This window comes from Dermacentor silvarum, chromosome 5, assembly GCF_013339745.2.
Source record: "Dermacentor silvarum isolate Dsil-2018 chromosome 5, BIME_Dsil_1.4, whole genome shotgun sequence".
Classification (NCBI taxonomy): Eukaryota; Metazoa; Arthropoda; class Arachnida; order Ixodida; family Ixodidae; genus Dermacentor; species Dermacentor silvarum.
Window position 1 is genome coordinate 165,802,749 of NC_051158.1, and position 19,282 is coordinate 165,822,030.

The 19,282-nt window shown below is 47.1% G+C and overlaps 1 protein-coding gene across 1 annotated transcript in view; it reads left to right on the top strand.

Annotated features, from left to right (window-relative positions):
* LOC119452651 (uncharacterized) overlaps window positions 1-19,282 on the top strand; it is a 90,146-nt gene that overhangs the window by 38,191 nt on the left and 32,673 nt on the right. Inside the window, exons 5-6 of the mRNA XM_049668102.1 lie at window positions 4,059-4,204; window positions 12,853-13,027. Of these exons, the coding sequence (XP_049524059.1) occupies window positions 4,059-4,204; window positions 12,853-13,027 (321 nt within the window). The remainder of the gene's footprint in view (window positions 1-4,058; window positions 4,205-12,852; window positions 13,028-19,282) is intronic.

Below are 19,282 nucleotides of genomic sequence, written 5' to 3' on the forward strand. Positions count from 1 at the left end.
AATTGTTCCCTCGCTGCCTACTCGCATTCGTGCCGCAGACTTAAGAACGTCGTGTTGCGGTGTTCGAGGAACCTGGGTTCCATTCCACCCATCACGGGATTCATTTTAAAAGATCAATTTCAAGAGCATGAGCAACACGGGTACAAGGTGAGAGCAGGAGTCAACGTTTCCACAAGTGGCTCTGGCTGCACTGCAAGAAGGTGACATGCAGGAATAAAGTCGTGACTATGATTTCTAGTCGCATCACTGAGCTCACAGTGCGTACCAGTGCGAACTGGATCATTACGGTATTCACCAAAGATGTTGAACTCGTATTTTTCGAAACTGGTGTATGGACGGGACCATTTCTTTAAGGATGTGACTTGACTATGGATATGACTTGGTATGAAATGGCATGACTTCATGTAGGTGGGGCATGTACAGTCATCATCGTCATCATCAGCCTATATTTTATGTCTACTGCAAGACCGAGGCCTCTCCCTGCGATCTCCAATTACCATGCGCTAGCTGATTCCAATTTGCGCCTGCAAATGTCCTAACGTCATCACCCCACTTAGTTTGCTGCCGTCCTCGAATGCGCTTCCCTTCTCTTGGTATCCATTCTGTAACTCTAATGGTCCAACCTACGCACTACATGGCCTGCCCAGCTCCATTTCCCCCCTTAATGTCAACTAGAATATCGGCTATCCCGTTTGCTCTCTGATGCACACCGCTCTCTTCCTGTCTCTTAACGTTAGGCCTAACATTTTTCGTTCCATCGCTCTTTGTGCGGTCCTTAACTTGTTCTCGAGCTTCTTTGTTAACCTCCAAGTTTCAGCCCCATATGTTAGCACCGGTAGAATGCAATGATTGTGCACTTTTCTTTTCAATGACAGCTCCCAGTCAGGATTTGGAAATGCCTGCCGTATGCACTCCAACCCAATTTTATCCTTCTGTAAATTTCCTTCTGATGATGAGGCTGCCCTGTGAGTAACTGACCTAGGTAAACATACTCATTTGCAGACTCTAGAGGCTGACTGGCGATCCTGAATTTTTGTTCCCTTGCCAGGCTATTGAACATTATCTTTGTCTTCTGCATATTAATCTTCAACCCTAGTCTTACACTTTCTCGGTTAAGCTAATCAATCAATTGTTGTAATTCGTCCCCATTGTTGCTGAATACGACAATGTCATCTGCAAACCGAAGGTTGCTGAGATATGCGCTCTTGAACATTATCTTTGTCTTCTGCATATTAATCTTCAACCCTAGTCTTACACTTTCTCAGTTAAGGTAATCAATTAATTGTTTTAGTTCGTCCCCATTGTTGCTGAATCGGAAAATGTCATCTGCAAACCGAAGGTTGCTGAGATATTCGCCGTTTATCCTCACTCTTAAGACTTACCAGACTAAGAGCTTGAATACTTCTTCTAAGGATGAAGTGAATAGCATTGGAGAGATTGTGTCTCCTTGCCTGACCTGTTTCTTGATTGGTAGCTTTCTAGTTTTCTTGTGGAGAACCAAGGTAGCTGTGGAATGTTTGTAGATATTTGCCAGATATTTGTAGATATTGAGCACGTACAGCAAAATGACTAAATTTCAAGTTTGAAAATCTTCCTAATTATTTACGAACGCAATGTGATTTATCGGGCATATCCGTCTTTTGACATAGGCTAGCGCTATTTACCATAGGATAGTGACAACCAGTCTTTTCCCGCTTAAAATATCCGATGGTGTATTAGTGTTCACTAGTATAGCTGTAGTTTAACTGTTACATTAACTGTCCTGGCATCCTCTTGAAAACTTATAATTTCAATGAGTAAGTTCAGAACTCAAGAACTATGAGCTAACAATGTACGCGCGATATATATTGCGAATTATTCTTTAGCTCTTCTAAAACACTCTGAAATAGGTAAGTTCCTATCTGGCCTTGCTTTATAAAAAAAAAGAAGCTAAAGTCGACGTAATGCAGTCATCAGTCATACTACCATCACCGTAGTGTTGCTTCTGTCGTCACAGACAGGCTCGTGTCAAAAAGAACTGCTTGACTTACACAAACACGCTGGTTCATTTGGTAACTCTTCGAAGACCCACAAACGGGGCTGAATTACAAGCAACCTGCAAAATACTTTCCGTAACATCAATTTTATTTAGTTATTTATTTAAAATATACTGCGGACAAGAAGTCCAAGCAGGGTGAGCAGGATACACAAGATTGTTTACAGAAAAGAACAGAATGAAACAAGTTTGTATCAAGCTTTTCACACAATTTGTTTGTCGTAAGGTGGACGATAAAGAAAATTTAATCAACTTACACAAATGGTATACAGGTCACGGGCGCTGGGGAAATGCTTCGGTTAGTTTATTCCAGTAAGCTATTGTTTGTGGAAAAAAAGAGTACCGAAAAGTGTCAGTCCTTGCGAAAATTGGTGTTAGAGAATGAGAGCAGTGGTGTCGAGTGGGTCTGCTTATCAAGGGGGATACTTATGTTGCGGTGTGTAAGGTTAGCCTATGATTAATTCAGTTTGAGAAATAAATTCTTGTCGACTTTTCTTTCATCGAATTTGTAATAATTCAATGCAAAATACTTTCCGTAACATCAATACACATAGTGCGTGTGATTTGTGTAGTTTCTAGTAACGCATAGTTACGTTATTTTCGCACTTGGTATTTACCAACGCGTCATTGTACCTTCTTCTAGTCTATCGGGCCGCAGATGCTCGGAGGAATGTTGGTACATCCAACCTGAGGGTATCAGGTGAGCGGATATTTACGCTCACTCGGGCGTTGTACAGTGCATGGCAAGATAACCACCAGCAAGATTATTCTATTGCCATAGCAATTATATGGACACCACAGGCGCATTTCTAACGTCGCCGTCACCGTGATTTCCATATAAAGTCCAAGGGCGATAACACCGTCGCCGCGCGCGCGCCGTATGGTGTATGTGCGAGTGAAGGCGCGCGAGGGGATCCGACGATCGGGGCTCAATCTGGCGCCCGCGAGGGAGGGAAGCAGGAAGGCAGCGCGGGAGGGAGGGGAATGCGTTTACCGGGGCACCATGCAACTTCGTACTTTGCACGGTCGCGCGCCTTATCTTGAAAGCGATTTGCAGGCGGCTCATACCGTTGTGCGTGCGGTGTTCTCGTCGCTCAGTTTTGCGTTGAAGCGATGCACAGCACGAAGGTCACTTCGCTCGCTAGTGCCGCTGCGCTTCCTGAAACCAGTGTTTTGACAGCGAGTGTCCTCGGTCATCGAGTGTGATGTGTTAATGTTTGCCTGTGCGCGCTGACACCATGCTTGTTAATTTATTTAGTTAGCGAATAGTTCCAAGTTTAGACGGCCGATAAAACTGCTATCCTTACTTCGTATAGCTGTTCACTAGTTTGCTATCGCAATCGATGCTTCGCCTTTCGGGCGAAACTGTGATGTTTTTTTTTTTCTTTGCGATGTCTTTTAAGACATGTGGCTGTCATCCGTTGTTTGCTACATGCAGAATTTTGGCTTCAAAAATCAGCTTAACTAATGATAAAATTGAAGGAGAAGCAATAGAAAAACTTGGTGAAATGTGCGGAGACTAAATTCAAGTGCTGTACGCGAGTTGCTTGTATGCGTTGTAGTGAAATGTATGGAGATGCCATTTGGCGCTAAATTCAAAAGCACTTGATTTTTCGTGGAGCGCAAACACGGAGTTAGGTAAATTTGATAGGTTATCAAGTGCTTGTTTTTCCGGTACTGCGCATTCATATGCTCAGATGTCGCTAGGGCATAAAGTAGCAACAGGGCCGGAAGAACAGATAGCTGAAAGTAACGCTTCTGTGTGTATGTATGTGCCTTTTTATGCTCGTGTCTGTCCAGTTTGAGCTATTTAGTCGTACTCATGGTATACCGACGTGCCCAAACTGCCATTCTGGAGAGTCCCAAATTTTGAGTCAAGCAGGTATCTTTGTGTCGTAGAAAGAAAACTTCAATGTTATTACTAGTAAACATTAGGAGCGGCATTTTTAATGCGCTATTGCCGTTTCCATACAATTATTCAGCTTCTATAAACTTTCTTATTTCTAACTTTCGTTTTGCCCAGCACCCATGACATCGGGCAGCAGAGATCAGCCCATGCGAAGCGGCCAGGCAGAGACAGCTAACGGAGGCGGTGGCGTTTCCAACAGTGTTCCTTGGAATGCTGCATTGGGCAAGGAGTCCTTAACTGACATGACCGGGTGCTCAAAGGTGAGATGGCTTGGAATAATACGAATACGGTGTTCGATTGCTGTTGTGGCCGTGCGCGAGTGGCAACAACGGCGGGGACTGTACAGGGTCTAGATTCTTGAATAAATCCCTTCTGTGAAAGGCAAGCCCACTACTGCACACCAATTTATTCTGACATATCACAGTTGTCAATCACTGTCGACAATCTCGCAATTGTCTGCTGATGTAAAGCAAAAACAAATAAGTGGCAGAGGGCAATTCCTTCAGCTACCACACAGAATGGAGCCAGCATATTCTAATGTAGTGATGCACTGTGATGCTCAAAGCCGATTGGTAAATGACTGCCTTTAAAGCAACAAGTAAACCCTGCTACACTGTCTTTACCAAAACATTCAAAGTCTTTGCCTGAGTGATCCAGTTTGTCATTTGACCGCGGAATGGAATAGAAGCTTCACAGCTTGAAAGATTTCGGCATTGATGGTCATTTGTCTCATCGCTTACGAGCCCACTAGCGCGCCCTGACAGTGCAGTTTACATTCGGTTTGGAGAAATCAAACTGTCACAACATCGCTGGCCTAGTTCACTCGGAACGCCGTGCTTCAGCTCAGAACGCTCGCAGGCACACTCATTTTCAGGCGGCTGAGAAGGTGACCGCGATCTGACAAAACTCCGGTCACGTGTCTGTTGCGATTGCTCTGGGGGCAGCTGAACGTTCGGCTTGGGCGGTCCGTCGATGTCTCCGATCTAGAGAGTTTTCCGCATCCTTACATACCGAGATGGAGCGCGGTAGCAACCAGTCGAATGTACAAGGTCTGTTAGAAAAGTATCCGACCTTATCTTTTTATTTTTTTGTGAACACCTGATTGATATCTGAAATATATTCATCACTGAAAGATAAGCAAGGTAATATCAGCAATTTCGATGACATAGTAAAAGCAGCGCAAGAATTCTATACTGACCTGTACAGTGCCCAAAACAGCCAAACTACTTTCATTCGAAATAGTGATGAACCGGATACACAGGCTCCTTCTATAACTAGCGATGAAGTTAGAAGGGCCTTGAAAGACATGACCAGGGGAAAAGCTGCTGCAGAAGATGGAATAACAGTAGATTTAATCAAACATGGAGGAGATATCATGCTTGAAAAGCTTGCGGCCCTTTATACGCAATGCCTCACAACTTCAAGTGTACCAGAGAGCTGGAAGAACTCCAACATTATACTAATCCATAAGAAGGGAGACGTTAAAGAATTGAGTAATTATAGACCCATTAGCTTGCTTTTAGCATTGTATAAAATATTCACCAAGATAATTTCCAATAGAATCAGGGCAACACTTGACTTCAGCCAACCAAGAGAACAGGCTGGCATCAGGAAGGGATATTCTACAATGGATCATATGCATGTCATCAATCAGGTAATCGAGAAATCTGCGGAGTACAACCAACCTCTCTATATGGCTTTCATAGATTATGAAAAGGCATTTGATTCAGTAGAGATACCAGCAGTCATAGAGGCATTGCGTAATCAAGGAGTGCAGGAGGCGTACGTGAATATCCTAGCAAATATCTACAAGGATTCCATAGCTGCCTTGGTTCGCCACAAGAAAAGTAGAAAGATGCCTATCAAGAAAGGGGTCAGGCAAGGAGACACAATCTCTCCAATGATATTCACTGCATGCTTAGAAGAAGTATTCAGGCTCTTAGACTACGAAGGCTTAGGAATGAGGATCGACGGCGAATATCTCAGCAACCTTCGGTTTGCAGATGACATTGTCCTATGCAGTAACAATCAAGACGAATTACAGCAAATGATTGAGGACCTTAATCGAGAAAGTGTAAGAATTGGGTTGGAGATGAATATGCAGAAAACAAAGATAATGTTCAATAGCCTGGCAAGGGAACAAGAACTCAGTATCGCCAGTCAGCCTCTAAGTCTGTAAAGGAGTACGTTTATCTAGGTCAATTACTCACAGGGGACCCTGCTCATGAGATATAAATTCACAGAAGAATAAAATTGGGTTGGAGTGCATACGGCAGTCATTGCCAAATCCTGACTTGGAGAAAAGTGCACAATCATTGCATCCCACCGGTGCTAACATATGGGGCAGAAACTTGGAGGTTAACAAAGAAGCTCGATAACAAGTTAAGGACCTCACCAGGAGCAATGGAACGAAAAATCTTAGGACTAACGTTAAGAGACAGGACGAGAGCAGTGTGGATCAGAGAACAAACGGGTATAGCCGGTATTCTGGTTGAAATTAAGCGGAAGAAATGGAGCTGGGCAGGCCGTGTAATGTGTAGGATGGATAACCGATGAACCATTAGGGTTGCAGAATGGCTACCAAGAGAAGGGAAGCGCAGTCGAGGTCGGCAGATAACCAGATGGGGTGATGAAGTTAGGAAATTTGCAGGCGCAAGTTGAAATACGCTAGCGCAAGACAGGGGTAATTGGAGATCGCAGTGGACATAAAATATAGGCTGATGATGATGGTTTTGCCGTGAAGAGTGTTGCGGCGGAATACGTGCCGAGGGTGCTCACGGTGGAGAAAAAGCAACTTCGTGTTGAAGTCTAACGTGACGTGCTGGATTCCAAAAACAGTGACCCCAACTTCATGAACACCATAATCACTGGTGACGAGTCTTGGGTGTACGGGTACGACCTGGAAACCAAATCCCAATCGTCACAGTGGAAGCATTCCACGTCACCAAGACCAAAGAAGGCGCGTCAAGTGCGCAGCAACGTCAAAGTGATGCTGACTGCTTTCTTTGACTCCCGCGGCGTGGTACGGTATGGTACACCGCGAGTACGCACCACAGGGTCAAATAATCACCAAAGAGTAATATAGGGATGTCTTCCGTCGCCTACGTGACGCTGTGCGGTGCAAGAGACCGGAGTTGTGGTCAACAGAAAATTTGCGAATCCATCACAACAATGCTCCTGCACATTCCTCGCACTTGATTGACTTTTTTGGCGAAAAACCAGACTCTTGTAGTTCAACAGGCTCCTTACTCTTCTGGTATGGCCCCCTGCGACTTCTGGCTGTTTCCCAAAATCAAGAGGCCATTGAAAGGAGCGCGATTTCAGACAAGCGAGGACATTATTGCTGCAACGACAGCTGAGCTAAATATCATTCCGAAAGAGGCCTTCTCGCAATGCTTTCAACAATGGCAGCACCGCTGGGAGAAGTGTGTGGAGTCCCAAGGAGACTACTTTGAGGGTGATTACTGATTAGGTCTCCATAGCTCCAGTTATGCCAGTTCTTTAATTATATGGACACTTCAAGCGGATTTCTGCCGTCGGCGTCGCCGTCGCCGTGAGGTTTCGTATAAAGTCCAAGGGCGATAAAATCGTCGCCGCGCGCCATATGTACGACTGAAAGCGCGCGGGGGACGTGCGCTATCACGGAGAGCGAACGGACGGCGGAGAGCAAACGCGACTTCCGTGGCGTGAAAAGCCGTGGGGATATGGGAGGGAGAGGGAGGGGGGGCGACGCTGTGCTGCGGCACCAAATGTATATCTTGCAACTGGGCGCAAGGGGAACTGGCAACGCAATCTCCCACGCGAAAGGAGGAAAACGGGAAGGCAGCGCGGGAGGGAGGGGGGGGGGGTACGCGCTGCCGGTGTTGTCGAGCGAACCGTATCTTGCAAGCGATCTCCACACGGCTCTGACCTTTGTATGCGCCATGCATTCGGCCGTTCAGTTTCCGTTGAAGCGATACCGCACAAACCTTCGCTCGTTACGGCGGCCGCGCTTGTTCACGCCAGCGTTGTGAAAGCAGTTGGCCGAGGTCATCGAGTGTGATCTATTCCATGTTTGCTTGTGCAGCCGGTAAAACTACTATCCCTACTCCGAATAGCTGTCTATTAATTTGCTATCGCAATTGATGCTTCGCCATTCGGGCGAAACTGCGGCATTCTTTCTTCTACCAAAGGTCGGATACTTTTCTAACAGACCTCGAATTATTGAAATTATAATTTGCCTACTTCAGGCACTTTGAGTCTGTCTATCTCGCATCTAATTCCGACCCAGTAACCATAATTGCCTGCTAGCTTGAGCCACTTGGTATGGGCTCGTGGCAGTGATGGCATCGGGGTCGCTGCATCGTCGTCATTCCAGCTTCGTAATCCTACTCGCGTCGTGTATCGTCGTCACGCCATCGCCCTCATACAGTCGCCGTCATTCCTTTGGGGTCATGTCGGCGTCGTGCTGTCAACCTACCAACGTCATCAATTAAGAAACGTCATCAAATTCTCGTCATGCCATCGTCGTGATACCACCTTCGTCTTTCCGTCGACGTCATTCCTGCTTCGTCATCCGTTTCACGTCATACCGTCGCCGTCACGTGATCGCCGCCATACAGTCGTCGTCATACCATCGCCATCATACACTTGTCATCATGCCATTGTCCACATGCGGTCGTCGTGATTTTATCAGAATTGTCATCCCATTGTCGTGATGCGAGTCGTCATACCGCCTTCGTCGTTCCATCGACGTCATTCCTACTTCTTCATTCTATCGTCGTCACTGCGCGTCGTTATGACGTCACGGTTATGGCCGACCATGGCGAGCGAGTGCCGTAGCAAAGTGGGCTAATCCCGGAGGCGGTGTATGTCGCATACATTCGAAGTAATGGGAAACTCGGAATGACCACTGCTGGTTCTAAATAAAGCTGTGTTCTGCAATACGGTGCGTTGCAAGATTGCTTGAAACGAAATCGTATTCACGTCTGCAGCCATCATGAGATTGGTTCTGCCGGAATTTTTATGAGTGGACAATTCATTTTTAAGAGTTGTCATTTGCGGCCTTACTTCCAAACTTCGTGGAATGGCTGTACACCGTCAGTAACTGCCATCCTTTATTTGTATTAAAAACTCCGGAAGTCGAGGTGCACAATTCTCACAAGGTACGTTACATCTCGTGCCTTATGGATGGCGGAAGAACGAGGAAAAGGAAGATAGCCTCGTTTATTCACTGTGATTGGGGGAGAAAAAAAATTGAAGGAAATTTGCTGAAGCTTGTGGTCCTATGAAGAGGCTATGCAGAAATACTCTCATTATACAACCGCAAACTCATTCGGTTAAACATTGAGAGAAAGACATTGGTTAAACATACAGTGGTTACACTGTATGTATGAACATTGGTTAAACACACAGTGAGAGAAAGACCAAATTGCACCAACTGCGGCAAACATTTTTTTATTTAGATCTCTCATTGTCTTACAGCTGCCTCTACAGCTGTCGGAGTTTTGGTCGGGGACCAACCTTCTTCAAAGGTGTTATGTGGTGTTATATATATATATATATATATATATATATATATATATATATATATATATATATATATATACGTTATGGCATATCTTTTTACTGACGTTTCGGCCGGAGGACCGGCCTTCGTCGGAGTGAATACAAGTGTAGTCGCGTTAGTTATATATTGAGACATTAAACACTTATAGCTTAGTCCCACACGACATGCGCATAAACAAGCCCTAGGGAAAAAAGCTAAACTAGTACACGGTGAAAAAATGTAAAGATGGCAGGGCAGTTCTAAAAATCGCAGCAAATGGGAATGATCACTTCATGTAATTGCATAATGATGCAGTGAGAAAAACGTATATGCTGCACACGAGTATATAAAATGAACGCGAGCGCTGTCTTCCGCCCTGCGGCAGAAAGCTGGATTTCAGAAGTCGCAGTTACGCCCGAAAGGTGAAGCATCGATTGCGATAACAAATCAATAGATAGGTATACAAAGTAGTAGTTTAATCGGCAGTATAAACTTGTGAACATAGGTACACTAACTAAATGAACAAGCATGGTGTCGCACAAGCGAACATGAACGCATCTCACTCGATCACCGAGGAAACTTGCTGTCGAAACGCTGGACTGAGTCAGCGCAGTAGCAGCGGAGAGTGAATTGACGGCGCTCGCATCAAGACTCTGCTCCCACTGCAGATGGCTTTCAAGATTGAGCCGCGCGGGCGGGTGTTAAAACACACTGTTAGATAATTGTCTATTCGCTTCACTGATAGTCTTCATGGTTCATTATTACGACCGCCCCTCCTTTATCGGCTAGATTGATAACGACGTCTTGGCGGGAGCTTAACTGCTCCAAGGCACTGGTCTCATTTTCAGATAGGTTGTGACGAAAGGGCGCATGCCCCTTATAGACGAATATCGCTCTGAACCGCTCGGATATATTAATCGAAGTATTTGTCTCGCTGTGCCGGAGGTGTCCAATGCTTTTGAGACGGAAGTATATTGCGAGCACCGTTTTCACATGTTCGTCCATGAAAGAATTCGCGTAATCCTAAATTTCGAGCGAAATTATCTAAGTCATTGAATTGCTGGAATTCGCTAAAACCACCAGTCGCTGGACGTAAGCTTAATCCTTTCGAAAGTACCGTTATTACAACTGACGACATCGACACGTTCGAAAGGTTTACGATATTCTGCGGTGACCAATCTATCTCGGAATGAGGTTCCTGGTAGTCTGCGTTTCCTGTAGGCAGGGGTGATGTTGTGGTGCGTACGTTAGGGGAGTACTTTCAGGAAATAATGATCCTCTATCTTCGGCGGCGGCACTGTCGGTAACTTTGTCGCGTAACAGATTTCTAGATTGTTTTACTCAGTGCTTCTACTTATTGTGCCTGGTAATGTGCTAGTCAACATTTGTCCGGGGAAATAAGCAAAGAGAACATATCGCTCCATTTCTTAACGATACGTTGCCACAAAGGACTCATATTGAAATATTAGAATGCGGATTTGTTCAAGCGATGCAGTGTTTAACACATACTGCCATCTTAGTCTTATTGACGCTGCATAATTCAGAAGTCGTTGTTGGGCGTAATTTGATTCTTAGGCCGTGGGGTATAATCGAAGCATTCAGATATCTCTTCAGCACATGAATATGGGATTCGGCACAAACACGCTGCTCAGCCAGCTTTCTAACTACAAGGAAGTCCTTCGTATGAGCGGGGAAAGACACATCACCGGTGCGAAGCCAGTTTGAAACCGAGTTCATCCTGGCACTATACGCACCGTCACGAAGGCAGGAGCAGGAGCCTCGCTGGACGGTCGTGCCACGTTGCTGTCGGGTGTCACATCAAAGAAGCTTGCTGCAGCGGTGTGTGTGGCCGGCGCAATGGCAGACGTGGGCGGATCCCTAGTGGGGGGGTACGACGTCGCTGTCGGTATATATATAGATGAACGAGAAGAAATGGTAGCGAGGGGCCCGATTTTATTAACCATATCATAGGAAGCCAACAAACATAGACACCAAGGAGAACACAGGGTAAATTACTCGTATTTACGAAGCGAATTAAAAATGATAAATTAAAGGAAATTGAAGTGGATGGGAAAACAGCGCCGCGGTAGCTCAATGAAAAGAGCATCGCACGCGTAATGCGAAGACGTGGGATCGTTTCACACCTGCGGCAAGTTGTTTATTAATCCATTTTCATTTTCCGGTAATTTATCATTCCTTTAAAAATTCGCTTACTAAGTACAAGTGATTTCCCCTGTGGTGTCTATGTTTGTTGGCTTCCTGTGATATTATTTCTCAGGGTGACACCAGTTTCGAGATATTAATACGCGAACTTTGCGGAGAAATGCATTGGCGTTGCAGGTAATTTTGTGTTTCAGTGCATAAAGCGACGTTTTGTTAAGAAACTAATTGGAATGCCAATGCATTTCTCCGCAAAGTGTGGGAATTACCTCGACACTGGTGTCATCCCGCGAATTAGTTCCAAGTGGATCCGCCTTGCGAACTCCACGGCTACAATTGTAAATTACAATATGGGCCATCAGGTAATTAGTTAAAAACTTAATTAGTGATTTTTTGTTAAATATTCGATTGTGCAGTTCAATTTCTTATGCAAGTAATGTCCGCCTCTTCGATTAGACCAGCTCATGAACTAGAATTGTGCTATCTGCTACATGCAACCTTTAAGAATGTTTGAAAGTATTCGCTGAGACACTGTGTGTGTGTGTTTGCGCTCACACACGTCACACGCCAAGCTGTGTGTGTTGCTAGCTGTAGATGTCTCGATACTTGAATTTTGCGAAATCCTGATATCCCCTTTCATTGGTGTGTTTAGTGCCGTTTATTCCCTGACGCGTGACATACTAACTAGCGCGAATCAAGATTCTCTGTGACTTAGCAGCGGTCTATTATACTGAGCAATAGTACTGAAATCAACGTCTTCAGCGCGCAGAATGAAAATATTTAGCCCTTGAAAACTGGTGCCGCATTTGTGTACATATGAGCGGTTTTTGCAGGTCAGGATCATGCTATTTACCAACCGGGTGCCTGTATTGCTCAAAATTGCGTGGACTACGTGTACTGAAAGAAAATGCGTGCCAAATACGGGCATAAAGTTTTATATTATGAAATATGCATGAAGTCTGGCTTCAAGTCCTTTGTTCAGGCCCAATGAACTGAACAGTTCATTCGTCCTGAACAAAGGACTTTTGGTCTTTCGACGTTATGCTCCTATTTGCCACCATTTTCTTACAGTGGACGTCCAGTGCAGCCGAGTGCTGTTGCATGGTGTAAACAAAACCCGATCTTGCGCTTTGCGAGTAATTAATTGTTACACAAATGATGATGCTTCAGCGAAGGCCTCTGCCCCGAAATTCTTATAAGCTTGCGTCTTTACTCACGCAGTGTCCGCCATTGTCTTCGGGCATGCCCGCTGAGCCTCCATTTGGGCAGCAAGGACAGAAAGCAGTGAAAGAAATCAAGGGTGCAGAGCAACCTAACTCCTCCTCGAGAAAAGAAGAGACGGACCCTGCGTCACCGCCCAGTGATAAGCGCAGCATCATCGCGATAGCTCTCACAGGTACGCCTTCCGCGGTGGCAGACCGTGACTTGACACATCTTGTCCGAGCAGATGGAAAAGAGCAGAAGCTGTGCTTGCGACATTGTGTAAGATAGTTACTTTGCAAAGTGAACGGCCAGTTTCTTGGAGAATAATTACGCAAAACGGGTTATCAGCTTAAGGGACGCCTCAGCAGATGGTTCGATTTGCAGGTTATTGGTTCAGCATGTTTTTCCCTCGTGTCACTAATTGCCATCGTGTGCGGCTAAGTTGAGGCACCGGAGCCGTTTTGCATTTCACCTTGATATGACTAGGGCTTTCGGTGCCAGGATTCGAATGTATGACTTTTCATTTCGAAGCCAGATACTGAACTGCTGAGGTCTTAGCCATGGACACTAAGTCACTGCAGCAGGTAGTTGAAATGAATATCTGTGAAGTAAGATTTTGGCCGACCAGTGTTCCTAGAATACAGGATAACACACGTTGTCCTAATACGTTCCCCCACTTTAGAACGCATATGTTTGATTCATCATGAATCCTTTATTCAATATATAATTCCTGGGGTTCTTCCAGGCAGCCATTTTAGTGCTCCTACAGTTTATATGTTAGAGAACTGAAAAATTATAGGCCCATTAGCTTGCTTTCAGTACTGTATAAATTATTCACCGAGAAAATTTCCAGTAGAATCAGGGCAGCACTTTACTTCAATCAACTGTGAGCACTATATTACCTCTTCATCTTCTTTATCTGTATATATTCATCATCATGGCCAGCGTCATTTGCTTCAGCGTGCGGCCTGCTAAATAAACCGTCGAAGTTGAACAGCTGTCTCGCAAGTGGTGGAGGCTGCTCTCGATCCCTCGGTCCTCTACGACTTCGAGTTTCCCTGTAGCTTCGTTCAGGCCGTCGCTTGCTCCGCCTTTCCGCCACCATGCCCCAAGAAGATCCACCAGGAGCCTCCGGCGTCACCGTCACTGCCCCACCGGCCGTTCCTACATGGACTGTCAGCACGCGGCAGCGAGATCCCACCATGTTCGCTGGCCTTCGTAGTGATGACGTTGACGACTGGTTGGACAATTATGACGGCGTGAGTGAGTCTAACCGGTGGGATATTCCCACAAGCTTCGCAACGTCGCATTCTACCTCACTGACATGCCAGGACTTGGTTTCTTAACCATGAGAGCACCCTGCCTGACTGGGCGGCATTTAAACACCAGCTTCGGCAGATTTTCGGCGCTCCAAACGTCCGCTCTGAGGTCGCCAAGAAAAAGCTTGGTGGACGCATGCAACTTCCCGGGGAAGCATACACCTCTTATATCGTGGACGTCCTCGCCCTTTGTCGCCGTGTTGACACCACCATGACGGAATATGATCGTGTTCGCCTTATTCTAAAGGGCATTGCCCACGCCGCGTTCAACGCACTGGCGATCAAGAATCCGAATACCGTCAACGATGTCATCACGACTTGCCAACACCTGGACGCGCTGCAGGCCATCCGTTTACAACCTGTCGCCTGTGACACGCCTCCTTCCTCGGATACGGACCTACGTATGCTGATTTGGACTCTCATACGCGAAGAGCTCCAAGCGTGTGGCCTGCTCAGTCCTCCTCTTCTTCAGCCTCAACCTTCGGTTCCTGGCCTGCGCGACATCATCAAAGAGGAGCTGTCCTCCATGACCTGCGCTGGGAACTGTGCCCCTCCTGCGCCGTCAACCTCGTATGCTCAGGTTGCGGCTATGCAACCAGCGTTCGTTCAGACAGCGCCTCCTGCTCCTGCTCCCATCCATCTGGCGACTCTAGCCCCCCGTACTTCCAGCATTTTACACTACCCGGCCTACGCACCGCCGGATTTGTTATTATTGCGGTCTGGCGGGCACATATCGCGTTTTTGTCGAAGACGACAACAGGACGAACGCCGTGGCTACAATGTTTATGAGATGCATCCGTTGCTTCCTCCGAGTCACTACCAGCGCCGGCCTTCCCCACGCTGACTTTCTCCACCTCCCGGCCAATTCCGACGCGCCTCGCAGCTACCGTCCAGGGTGCCGCCGCTCGCCCTCCCCTCTCCGCCGCTCGACCTCACCCCTGCAACCGGCCACCACACTCCTGGATACCGATCGGAAAACTAGATGGTGCAGTTTTTGAAGGGAAAGCTGCATGACTCGCACAGACTACAATTCCTCCAGCGTGCCCGGCCAATACTTTATTAGTGTGTGTAGAAGGTGTGCCAGTTCCAGCATTGATTGATTCGGGAGCAGCTATTTCTATTATTCACGCTGACCTGTGCTCTCGTCTACGGAAAGTTACACATTGCAATGGAGCTCTTCTGCGTGGGGCAAACAATGTTGTGATTCGGCCATCGGCGCAATGCACCGTTCGAGTTTCGATTGACGGGATACGCCACCATATTCAGTTTGCAGAGTTTAATTTCTTTGCTCACATGCTTATACTAGGGTGGGACTTTCTCTCTTCGGCGTTTGCTTTCATCTCATGCCGTCAACGCTTCGTTAACTTGACAGAGACCGATAATTCCGACGACGTGTACGAACCGCGCCTTCGCTTACAAACTGTTCACGATTGTATGGTGCCGCCTGGCCGCGAACAACTTCTTGTAGTTGAATCTGACATCACCGATGGTGACGTTTTAGTTGTACCGTCAACCCGTTGCCTATCTAAAGGGATTGCTCTGGCACCCAGCCTTGTTCGCTGCACCAACGGCACGGCCACTTTGGCTGTACTCGACACAACCACTGAGCCAGTACTGCTTCCTAAAGGCACTTTTGTCATTTGCGTCTTGGACACTCAGCCTCTCTATGTGCTTACCTCGACTACTGCTGTTTCAGAACCACCCACAGCTATTGATGCGGTCCCTGCTTCTGTTCTCGCTACTGCACTCAGCACCGATCTAACGCCACAGCAGAGGGAGGAGTTACTGGCGTTGTTATCCAAGCATAAAGACTCCTTCGACGTACACTCTCCTCTTCTGGGACAGCCTTCTGCGACGGCTCATCGCGTACACACAGATGGCACTTCCATCGTGAGCCGGTGGCCATATCGCGTTTCTTCCGTCGAACGCCAGGTCATCGATACCCACGTTGCCGACATGCTGAAACGAAGGATCATTCGCCCTTCCTCAAGCCCTTGGTAGTCACCTGTCATTTTGGTGCGTAAGAAAGACAGCTCAGTGAGATTTTGCGTACACTACCGTGCCTTGAACAAAATAACCCGCAAAGATGTATATCCACTGCCACGAATCGACGATGCGTTATTCATTACAAGGCGCGGCGTATTTCTCCAGCCTTGATCTGCGCTCCGGACACTGACATATCCCCATGCACGAAGCAGACAAGGAAAAAACTGCCTTTGCCACACCCGATGGGCTTTACGAATTTAACGTAATGCCTTTTGGCCTGTCCAACGCTCCCGCCACATTTTAGCGGATGATTCACACTGTGCTACGGGGCCTAAAATGGAAGACTTGCTTATGCTATCTTGACGACATCGTCATATTTTCGTCGACCTTCCATCAGCACTTGCAGCGCCTCAACGAAGTCCTGACATGCCTCTCAGCTGCTGGCCTTCAGCTGAATACAAAAAAGTGCCACTTCGCCAGCAAAACCATTAAAGTACTCGGACACCTTGTCAGCAAGGAGGGCATTCGACCTTACCCCGATAAGATTACTGCTGTCCTCCGCTTCCCCAGACCTCAAAGCGCCACAAAACTTGCGTAGCTTCCTTGGCCTAGTTTTGTATTTCCGGCGCTTCATATGCAACTTTGCTACCATTGCGGCGCCGCTCCATCAATTCCTTCCTTGTGGAGCTCCCTACGTATGGTAGTACGAATTCCAAACTGCTTTTGACGCCCTGAAGCATGCCTTCACGTCCGAACCTGCGCTTTGTCATTTCGACAACACCGCACCCACTCTTCTACATACTAACGCCAGCGGCCACGGTATCGGCGCTGTTATTCTGCAACGTCAGCAAAATTCCGAAGAACGTGTGGTCGCATACGCAAGTCGCACGCTAAGAACTGCATAGAAAAATGATACGCTTACCGAGAAAAAGTATCTCGCCGTTGTTTGGTCCGTCCAAAAATTTCGGCCTTATCTGCACGGCCACCACTTCACGGTCGTTACTGATCACCACGCCTTGTGCTGGTTGGCGGCGCTAAAGAATTTAACATGACGTCTAGGTCGTTGGATACTTCGTTTACAAGAATACGACTTCGACGTCGCTTACAAGTCTGGAAAGAAACACCAGGATGCCGAGGCTCTCTCTCGTTGTACTCTACCACCGTCTTCAAACGCTGCCTGCTTACCACCTTCCATGAGCAAACCGCCGGACGCGCCTGCTCCCACCCAGCCATTTTCATACGTTTGCATCTTGCCAACGTAGTGACTCCTACTGCCACTTCATTATGGAACGTATTCGCGGATCATCTCACACACCTAACGCTCGGCTACGTCGGCAGTTGAAGAACTTCAAGATCAAAAATTCGATGTTATACCGGTACGTGTTTCATCCCGAAGCACACTTTTGGGTGCCTGTCGTTCCCCGATCACTCCGGGCCCAGATACTGGAGACCTTTCACGACGATCCCACTGCCGGTCACTTTGGTTTCCATAAAACCTATGAGCGAATCTGCAGCCGCTTCTCTTGACCTGGACTTGCAACCAGCGTAGCGACATACGTGTTCACTCTGCCAACACCGCAAACGACTGACTTCAAATCCGGCTGAACTGCTGCAACCTGTCCCGTGTCCTGAAGTTCCTTTCGCAATCTTTGGTATCGACCTGTGTGGACCGCTACCCTTAACAGCTGGCGGTAAACCATGGATCGCCACAGCTGTAGACCACTTAACACGGTACGCTGAAACAGCCGCACTACCTTCGGGATCCGCAGCGGAGGTGGGAGCCTTTTTTTTGGAAGCCATCTTTTTACGGCACGGAGCCCCACGTGTCCTTTTGAGTGCCCGCGGCAGGACCTTTCGGTCTAAACTTCTCGACGATGTTCTCCGTGTGTCCAATACCATCCATAACTGAAGGAGTGTGCTGGTCTGGGCTGGTTGGTACATCATTAGTAAGTGAACAAACAGCGCTAGGACGGGACGAAGTGAGTAGACAGACAAGGCGCTGATTAGCGCCTTGTCTGTCTACTCACTTCGTCCCGTCCTAGCGCTGTTTGTTCACTTACCATCCATAAAACAACTTCCAGCTACCACCCTCAAACTAATGGCCTCACAGAGCGCTTTCATCGCACGCTGTCCGACATGATATCAATGTACATCAACCCTGAACACACCAATTGGGATGTCATTCTCCCACTCATCACTTTCGGATACAACACGGCCGTCCAACGCACTACGGGCTACTCGCCCTTTTTCCTCGTGCATGGCCGTCAACCGATCACTATCCTAGAGGTTTCTTTCTTCGGTGTCCCCGTGCTTTCGTCCACATCATTGTGTGAGCAATTCGTTTCGCGTATTGCCCGGTGTCTCCAATGCGCCCGCCTCAACACCGACGTCAGTCAACAAGACCGCAAAACTCACTGTGATGCATCCCATCGTGTCGTTTCCTTCCACCCTGGAGACGAAGTGTTGCTGTGGACCCCAGTTCGCGCTCCTGGATTATGCGAGAAATTTCAGTCCCGTTTTATCGGGCCCTACACTGTTCGGGAACAGACTTCGCCAGTTAACTATCGTGTCACTTCCGTTGTTACGCCTTTGGACGGCCGCTGCTGTGCCACAGAGTTTCGGGTTTAAAGCCTTTCATAGAGCGTTCGCCGCCATAACCAGCGGCCAGGTTGGCTGCTTCCACGCGCGCGGGAAATTGTGCGAGCACTATATTATCTCTTCATCTGTATATATTCATCATCATGGCCAGCGTCATTCGCTTCAGCGCGCTGGCTGCTAAATAAACCATTGAGGTTGAACAGCTGTCTCACACAACCAAGAGAAAAGAATGACTTCAAGAAGGGATATTCTACAGTGGATTACATACATGTCATCAATCAGGTAATCGGGAAATCTGCGAAGTACAATAAACCTCTCTATATGGCGTTCATAGATTATGAAAACACATTTGATTCAGTAGAGATAGGAGCAGTCATAGAGGCTTAGTGTAATTATGGAGCACTGGAGGCGTAAGTGAATATCTTTGGAGGTTAAGAAAGAAGCTCGAGAACAAGTGAAGAACCGTACAAAGAGTGACGGAACGAAAAAAAAAATTTGTCGCAGTTTCACCCGAAAGGCGAAGCACCAATTGCGATAGCAAATTA